This window comes from Saccostrea cucullata, unplaced genomic scaffold (genome assembly GCF_032062105.1).
Source record: "Saccostrea cucullata isolate Sc308-1 unplaced genomic scaffold, CSIRO_AGI_Scuc_v1 ctg15168, whole genome shotgun sequence".
Lineage (NCBI taxonomy): Eukaryota > Metazoa > Mollusca > Bivalvia > Ostreida > Ostreidae > Saccostrea > Saccostrea cuccullata.
In genome coordinates this window covers 1-10,072 of record NW_026940778.1, presented here as the reverse complement: position 1 = coordinate 10,072, position 10,072 = coordinate 1, and the positions used below count along the sequence as shown (strand labels likewise).

The 10,072-nt window shown below is 36.0% G+C and overlaps 1 protein-coding gene across 1 annotated transcript; it reads left to right on the top strand.

Moving 5' to 3' along the window:
• Positions 1-2,372: 2,372 nt before the first annotated feature.
• Positions 2,373-9,903, top strand: LOC134256302 (uncharacterized; the record flags this gene model as incomplete). The annotated part of the gene is made up of 6 exons (XM_062738959.1): positions 2,373-3,309; positions 3,422-4,186; positions 4,350-4,803; positions 5,576-7,586; positions 7,943-8,557; positions 9,883-9,903. Coding segments are annotated over exons 1-6 (4,803 nt in total), but the record flags the coding sequence as incomplete, so codon positions are not given.
• Between the last annotated feature and the right edge of the window lie 169 nt (positions 9,904-10,072).

The following is a 10,072-nucleotide window of genomic DNA, read 5'->3' as shown; positions in this document are numbered from 1 at the left end:
AACTGTAAATAACACTAGTAGACAAAGTACTATCCTGCGTATTATTATGACTGTGTACGCATCATCCATTGTTTACTTCCGGAGAAATTATTAGTTCGTACCTGATGAAATTCGGAGCAGTTCAGAAAGGTTTCCAGACTGAGCAATTATTAAAATTTCTACTTCAAATCAAATTAAATGAAAAATGTGAATGTATATTATTCATAGTTTTGTTTTTAGTATGTTAATGAAAAAATAAAGTTGGTATTAAAACTCGTAAAAAAAAAATCACATTAATTTTGTGAAATCTAGCATGAAGATTTTTTGACCCCGTCTTTCAGTACTGTCTCAGTACTTGTTAAAGTGAAATTTTGTGTGAAATTGTTTGTATAATTAATGCTTGATTTATATTATCTTAATCTTGTTGAATTGTAGTAATTGCTCTAAGCTACAGACTGCAGTGATCTGTTTATGTGATAAGGTCTTGACCGCTCATTAAGATTTGGCTGGGAAATTTAGCTCTTGTATCAGCATTGCTGACTTTTATCACCCGAGTCTCAGGGGGATTGAATGTCCGAAGTGCTGGCCATGAGAAAATGCAGAATTCATAGTGTTCACAATTAACGGGTTAATTTAGCAGTGATTGGCAGTCTGTAGGTTGGGCAGTTCTTAATATTTAGCGTAGAATTTGTGTGTTCATTTAGTTACTCAGTCGGGTCCTGTGTGTAAAGTGTTACACGGGAATACAAAATAAACTTTGTTGGAAACTTTGGGCGTTTTTATTTAAAAACAGAAAGTTTCGGTGTAACATTTTAAGTGGTGGCAGCGGTAAAGGATCCTAATTAAATGTGAAATATTGTTTGAAATTTTATACATATATTTGGATTTAACAAGCGGAATTAAAATGCCTAGGAAACAGGACTTGGAATTGGAATTTCAACTTTCTAAACAAAAACAGGAACATGAATTACGTTTAAAAACACTTGAATTGGAACATGAAAAAGAAATTTTGGAATTACGTGTTCAGCTAGAGAAGGCCAATTCAACACCAGGTGCACATTCGACAGGAATGCCAAAAATTAAACTTCAACCATTTAATCAGGAAAAGGATGACATTTTGTGCTATCTCTCTGAATTTGATGCGGTAGCTGAGCATGCAGGTTGGACTGAGAACTCAAAGGCTTTACAGCTTAGGTCACTTTTAACCGGAGAAGCTCGAAGTGTCGCAGCAAGTGACTTCGGGATACAGAGATCTGTATAAGGCTCTTTTGAATCGATTCGGCAAGCGCCCAGCAGACTACTTTCAGTTCCTGGAGGAAATCAAACGTAGACCAGGAGAAACTTACAGAGGATTAATGTCGAGAATAGATCTGTATTTGAGACGTTTCATTGATGAGAAAGATCACGTACAAAAGTTCCGAGAAGAGTATTTCTTAAAGGCATTATCTCCTCAACAAGCCCAGTGGATTAGACGGAATAAGGGAAGTAGTGAGTTAGTTGAAGCTGCTGAGGATTACATTCTACCGACAAAATCGGCCGAGGACAGAAAACTTCAAAATCCTAAAGTGTTAGGTGAGAAGAAGAGCCAGGAACAGGGGAACTCCGGAAAACAGAAAAGTTTGGAAAGTGAAATGTTTTAGCTGTGGGAACTTTGGACATTATGCAAACAAATGCCCAAAGAAAGGTAATCTAGCGTCGTGTTTCGTGAAAGGAGCATTATGGGGTTTACATTATGTTCCGGGGAAAGTGGATGATGTGGAAGTGTCAATGGTCAAGGACACTGGAGCATCTATGACGCTATTGCGGGAGGATCTTGTTGATCCAAAACGTGTTCTACATGGACAAACTACTTCCTTGGTTACAGCTATTGGACAGCCATTCGAGGCTAAGTTAGCTGTGGTTAACCTGGAAACACCAATGTTTAAGGGACATGTTCAGGTAGGTTTAGTACCTGATCTGGTTGCAGATGGTTTATTGGGAATAGATGTTCTGGAGAGGAACAAAGTTGCAGCTGTGGTTACGAGAGCCAAAGCAAAAGAACAAGAACAAAATGAATTAAGTGCCAAAAATCGCATGAATAAATGTGATGTCGTACGAAGGGACTTAAACGTCATGGTAACTGACGATGAGGCTGGTGAAGTGAACCTTGATTTACCGGAAATTTCATTGGAAAAGTTGAGCGTGGTGAATGGAAATAAACTATCGAAACTTCAGAAACAAGACCCAACACTCAAAAATTGTAGGGATAAAGCATTCAAAAATGTATCACAAACTGAGACAGAACATAAAGCGTTTTACTGGGAGAATGACATATTGAAACGAAAATGGACTTCCAAGAAAAGAATCTGTCGGGAACACAAGTGGTACTTCCAGCATCGCTAAGAAAAGCAGTGATGAAGCTGGCACATGATCAGCCAATAGCTGGACATTTAGGAACTGAGAAGACCAAACAACGTATTCTTGCGTCATTTTATTGGCCTGGATTGTTCCAAGATGTGTCGGACTACTGCGCAGAATGTGACACTTGTCAAAAAGTGGCAAAAAGAATTGCGGAAAGAGCTCCTATGGTCAACACACCTATCATAACTGATCCGTTTTCAAAGATCGCAATGGACATCGTTGGCCCACTCAATAGGACAACTCAAGGTAACAAATACATTCTGACTGTCATTGATGAAGCTACGAGATACCCAGAAGCTTTTGCTTTACCAAGTTGTGAAGCTGAACGAATAGCCGACACTCTCATTACATTATTTAGTCGAGTTGGAATTCCTAAAACTATTCTCACTGACCAAGGATCAAATTTCACGAGTGCGCTCCTGAAAGATTTATATGAGAAAATCAAAATCAAGGGAATAACTACAACGCCTTATCACCAGCAGGCAAATGGCAAAGTTGAAAGATTTAATGGAACGTTAAAGTCAATGTTGAAAAAGTTGTGTATGGAGAATGGCGAAGATTGGGATGTACTACTTCCCTATGTACTTTTCGCGTACAGAGAAGTCCCGCATGAGGAGACTGGTTTTTCACCATTTGACCTGTTGTACGGATGGCCAGTATGTGGTCCTCTTAGTGTTTTAAAGAGCTTCATGACTGGTGAGGAGGAAATAAAAACATCAGAGATAGATCATGTCGTCAACATCCGAAACAAACTGGCTGATGTGACACAACTCGTGCAAAACAACTTGGAAATGAGGCAGTCGAAGATCAAAGATTGGTATGATCGCTCAGCATCCAAAAGGACTTTGCGCCCTGGTGATGAAGTACTCGTTCTAACTCCCGACCGAACCTGGCAAGATGTCCGCTCAGTGGAAAGGACCATTTCGTGTGGTTAACAAGGTAAATGATGTTAACTATAAACTCAATGTTGGAGGACGATGTGGACTTGTTACCTACCATATCAATTTACTTCGTCCTTATAACCGGGCTACATTACTGGCAGGAACAGAAAATGAAATTGGAATTGAACAGCAATTTCCTAACGACACCACAGAAACCATTTCAGATCTTGTCTTTGGACATGGGCTGACTCAAGTGCAGAGACAGAGTTTAAGGGATGTTTGTCAGAAATTTTCAAGAATTTTCACATCAAAGCCGGGAAAGTGTGATGTTATCTCACATACAATCAAAACAATGTCTGAGAATCCAATTACTGAGAGACCTTACAGGATACCGGAAGCTAAGAAACAGGAAGTGAAGGAGTCTTTGAATGAAATGTTAGAACAAGGACTTATTACACCATCCAAAAGTCCGTGGGCCTCACCAATTGTCCTTGTCAATAAGCCTGATGGGACAATTAGAATTTGTGTTGATTATAGGAAACTGAATGAAATAACTCTCACGGATCCTTATCCCATTCCACGCATGAGTGAAGTATTTGAGAAAATTGGAAGCGCAAAATATTTGAGTAGATTTGATCTAACAAAAGGCTACTGGCAAGTTCCGCTGGCAAAGGAAACGCGCGAGAAATCCGCCTTCATCACCCCATTTGGCCTTTTCGAGTTTACAGTGATGCCGTTTGGTATGAAGACGTCTCCAGCATCATTCATAAGACTTATGGATCGTATTTTAGATGGAACTCAAAATACTGTTGCGTACTTTGATGACATAATTGTTTACAGTCAGACGTGGGAAGACCATATCAAACATGTAACAGAGCTGCTTCAGCGTATTCATGAGGCCAATCTTACCATCAGACCATCAAAATGTAAGTTGGGAGCAACAGAAATCATCTGTTTGGGACATATAGTTGGAGGGGGATCAAATTCCAACCAGACCCTCGGAAATTGAAGGCCATGGAGGATTTTCCGCTTCCCTTGACAAAGAAAGAATTAAGATCATTCTTGGGGCTAACTGGATACTATCGCCAGATATAGGAAATTATGCGGACATAACTGTACCACTGACTGATCTACCGAGAAAAAGTCAGCCCGCAGAATTAAAATGGACGGAGAGGGAAGTGCAGTCATTCAAGAAACTGAAGGAGGCCCTGATGACAGCTCCTGTTTTGGTCAATCCGAATTTCAATTTACCGTTTGTACTACAAACAGATGCGAGTAATAACGCAATTGGGGCTGTCCTAGAACAGATGCCAGATGGTGATCACCCAGTTGCTTACCTTAGTAAGAAGTTACTTCCAAGGGAAAAGGACTATTCAACGATAGAGAAGGAATTATTAGCTATCGTTTGGGCCATTGGATCGTTTTCGTATTACCTAGAGGGGAGGAAGTTTTACGTAGAAACAGATCACAATCCACTAACATGGTTGCATCGCTTGAAGAATAAAAATCAGAGACTTTTACGTTGGGCCCGCGCACTACAATCGTACACCTTTGAAGTTATATATAAGAGAGGAAGCAAAAACACAAATGCAGACGGATTATCAAGAATCTGAAAAGTGAAATGTGTTTGTGAATTATGGGCAATTTTTGTGAAAATTTTATATTCATAAAATTCAAGTGCATTCAGTTTGGATTTACAGTGAAATTCATTTTGGATTTATATTATTCCATTGATGATTAATTGCTATTAACTGTTTAATACTTATTTGGACTGGCTAAAGTGAATTTAGTGACTGGTTAAATTTAATGTTGCTATATACAGAATTATGAACTTGGGAAAAAAATTCAACTATTGACAGTTAAATTTTTATCTTTGGAAGGGAGGTGTTAAAGTGAAATTTTGTGTGAAATTGTTTGTATAATTAATGCTTGATTTATATTATCTTAATCTTGTTGAATTGTAGTAATTACTCTAAGCTACAGACTGCAGTGATCTGTTTATGTGATAAGGTCTTGACCGCTGATTAAGATTTGGCTGGAAATTTAGCTCTTGTATCAGCATTGCTGACTTTTATCACCCGAGTCTCAGGGGGATTGAATGTCCGAAGTGCTGGCCATGAGAAAATGCAGAATTCATAGTGTTCACAATTAACGGGTTAATTTAGCAGTGATTGGCAGTCTGTAGTTTGGGCAGTTCTTAATATTTAGCGTAGAATTTGTGTGTTCATTTAGTTACTCAGTCGGGTCCTGTGTATATAAAAGGTTTAACATTAATTGAAAAATCAAATATAATAATACATTTTTATTCATTACAGGTTAACTATCAGAATGAAAAATTGTCAATTTTTGACGATTTTTCTCTGTTTGCCGATCCAAGTTATGCCTTGGGTTTTCCATGTGAAGAATATGACAAATCTGCATTCAAATTACCTAGATCACTGTGACAGTGGTTTTCTATGCTCCGAAATGAACAAAACTAATGCCTCGACCAGTGAAAGCAGTGAAAAGCAGAATTGTCCTGTTTGCCTTTGTACGCATGATTGTGAAGTGAAAGGCCAGTGCTGCCCAGATAAATCCTTAAGCAAATGCATTCAACCAGATTATTTTTTGAATCAAAAATATTATGTGGAATCAGACAGATTCATGATGGTTTCCGCATGCCCCCAACGATACGGTTACCTGGAAGATGACTGCCTCTTGGACTTAAACCCAAGCAGTTTTCAACATCTTGCACCTGTTATCTCACTGAAAACTAACATCACCTATGCGAATGCTAAATGTGCCAAGTGTCATGGAGAAAGTGAATTTATTGAATGGCCGTCCTCTGTCATTTGTTTTCAAAAAGATTTCGATGTAAACATATATTCTGATGTTGATGGGTTGTGGGAAGGTATGAATGAATATGACTGTGTCTTAGAGTATTTCCCTCCACCAGGAAGTAGCCTGGCTCTGTGCAAAATACGGTCTCTGGTTTCGGAATGTAATGTCACCGGTGAATGGGATGTCTTTGACGAGGACCTAGAAACTGCCTGCAAAAATTATTGGAACCAATATGGTGTGTTTCAAAATGTCTTCTGCTTCCTTTGTAATACAGGCGTCGACCAAAGAAAACTCTATAGAACACAATACAACATATATAAAGGAAACATGACCATACAACAAGATTTTTTCGATGAAGGTGTAACGATAATAGAAGAATGGAATAAATTTAATAAACAATATAAGGCAAAATTAACATTGCTGTCCTTGGATGTTTTGGAAAATGTCAAACAAATGCTGAAGGAAAGAAACCAAACAAGTGACTCGAAAATATCGGAGAACCTTGTGAATATGACTGCTTTGTTTACGGAATACGTCAGGTCCGGTGGATACCAAGATTGGTGCCAGGAAGACCACCAAGTCCAAAAAATTCATCCTGGTTTCAGAAGCCGAAGAAATTGTACATGTGACCAGAACTGTTATAAATCTGCCTCCTGCTGTCCTGACGCAGCGTATAATCACACAATGGCGTGTTTTCTACCATTTTTGGGACAGAAGGATGACCCAAAACCCAATGAAGCATTTTTCGTTATAAGCAGATGCCCAAAACAATATGAAGATGTTTTTATCAAATCAAATTGCGAGAAATCGTTGGATTTTGAGATTTTCGATATTCCTGTTATTAATGTGAAGACAAAAGAAGCATATAAGAACCATTATTGTTACCTCTGTCACCACCAGGAAGATATTTTCAAGAACACCACAACAGAGATCAAGGCCTGGAACATCACTATTGTTTGTCCCAGTTTGCTTTTCCCTATGTTTGTTCCATCGATCGCCCTTTTGCTCCAGGCTGCTAAATCAAAGCAATGTTTTATTTATTTCACTACGATATTTCATTTAGAATTTTGCGATGAGAATAACTTTTCAATAATACAAAAGTGCAACGCCACTGGAATGGTCGAATCAGTCAGTCAAGATGTTTTAACGATGTGTGAAGATCCACTTATGAATATTATGGCAAAATCCCGTAATTATCTGTACAAGAACCAAATATGTGACGTATGCAACACTGAAGTCTACGAAGAACCATTAGGAGTATGTACTGACCCTGATTTTGATTATTTAGGGACAATCTGCGAATACGGAGAATTAGATTTAGATTATTATCCATACGAGAATATTTTCTGTATGCAATGTAACCCATTCGATAAAGGTGGTGGTAAACTTGATCCTGTATCTGGCATGCGGTCCTATCGAAATATATTTTCTATCTTTGACACAGAAGAAAGAGATGAACAGACAACTACCGAATGCAAAGAATCAGAATTTTTGGATGTTTTTACGGTAAAAACCATTTTAATCATATTTTTGTTTTTAAAAAAACCAATTGTTTTTCTAAGTCAAAAGTAATTCTTTACAGCATCTTTAAGTAACATGACTGTTAAATTAGTAATATACAATTAAAAGTATGTTAATGTAAAGATGAAAAATTTATAGGCTAAGTCATCGTTCAAAATACTGAATTATCCCATCTATAAATTCTGAAAAATTATGATTTTTTACATCATTTTTGAAAAAAAAAAAATCAAACTTTGTGTACAAAGAACAATTAACGCTTATCGTTTTTTTTTTTCAAATGATGGGATGATATGCAATTTGATTTTAAATTTTAATAGAAGTTACCGTTTGTTCTTTTGCAGAAAACATGTAGGAAGCTCTATTGTTCACCTGGAAAATATTTACAAGATTCTTCGTGTCAGTTCTTTATCACAGAAACCCAGCTTGTGAGTTACACCATGGCCTTTAAAATTTCTATATTTTCAAATTCAAGCGAGAGCAACATTTACTCAATTCTTGAAAATCTCAAGAAGTTTATTCAACCTGAAATAACCGAAGGGTACACTGAATTCATCGATTATTATTTTTATTCAAACAAACCTTGCAACGAACTGAAAATCTCACTTCAAAATCTGACCATCGAAGAAGAAGCCATGATTTATCTTCAGATGCGCATCAATGCTTTGTTTCCAGATTCATTAAATCGAACAATTACAGAAGAACATGTGATGAATTTACCAAAACTAACAATTAATTTACAAGGAGTTTCCCTGACCTTTCAGGAAAGTCTTGAAGCATGGTATATTCCATTCATGTATAATAGAAAAACAACCAAAAGCTGTCTCGAAAGAATTTCAACACCAGTCTACGAAAGTAAAAATGCATTTGATGTCAATAATTTATTGACATGTACACAGATACAAATAGAACGAAATGAATATAATTTTTTGAGAGATGGAATTCGTGTTTATATACCAGCAATTAAGAAACAATAATATGTTGTAAAACAAAAATATTTTACTCAAGTGGTGTTAATTATTATTTATCTCATTCCTATATTTATATTTAACTTATTTATGTTATATATTAAACCCTAAATGTTAAATAAACAAAGAAAAAACAGAAGTCACTAGATGTTTTTTGGGCGATATTTCGATATTTTTTTAAACGTATTGATATGGTGTATCATCCTCAAAGATATCACAATATATCGATATCTCGATATCTGATTCCAGCCCTATAATTCATACAAACATAAATGTTATATTCTTGTATTTAAAATCAAATATGATGACAGAGAGTTGAAGCAGCTCTGACTTTCAGTATACACACATAACTTACCATGCATCTTAGAGTGAGTGAATTCACTGACTGGCCAGGAATAACCAGACAGTTCTGGGGATGTCAGTACTTGTTGTAAATAGACAATCACAGCATTGTACAGACTTATTATTGTGTTTGGGTCCTGTAAATATGTTTAAAAGGGAAAAAAAGAATTAATTGACATCATTCCAAAAAGACCTAAGAAACATTAAATTCTTCTTAAATAACACATTTTATCTCTCTTGCCTAAGCAAGTTTTCAGTTACTTCTTTCAATTTAATGCCCTGTTCACACGGAAAGTTTAATTCAAATTAAACGTAAAGTTACTGCGAATTAGCTTTTCCTAGCGTTCACACGGATAATTTAATGCGAATTAGTTTAATTGAATTAATTTACTGCCCATTAAATTACTTCCCATTAGCTCCGTGTGAACACTAAGCGAAGCTAATTTGAATTAAATTTTGACGCATGCATAAGGCCAGAATTAAGTCACAGGACACGTGTTGGTGGTTATATGTAGGTATTTGTGCTATAATTGGTTCAAATATTGAGGGAAAATATGTTAATCACTAAAATCAATGAATACCTGTAGCCACTACATGATGTATCAAAGAATGGCTCTGCATATGTGACGTGATTTACAAATGACGTCATAAAAGACTTACTGATGCCTGACTGTAGAAGAAAATTTTAATTCGCATTAGTTTACTTCGCATTAGCTGTCGTGTGAACACAACTTAATTCGCATTAATTTGATTCACATTAGTTTACTTCGCATTAATTTCCTGCGAATTAAGGATACACCAAAGGTTTCCAAAAGGCAAAAATTAATTTGCTTGTAATTCTTTCATTAACAAAGATAACATATTAAAAGTATATATCATTTGAAAGCTTATTAAATTCACTATTTAATAATCCTAATTTAAATTTTCAATTTTATCTTATTAAAAACTTATTAATATTTTAATGTAAATATTAGTGCATAAATTTATATTTTATAAATCAACTTTTTTGTATTCCACCTCTCAAAGTCAAAATTTTCCTCAATGTAGATAAAAGATTGAACTTTAAAATGTATCTCAGATTTTTGATAAATCTTCTTATTCAAAAGTTACATCCATAAATTTGTCTTTCAATGTTACCAATTTATTAGCCTAATTCTACATTTC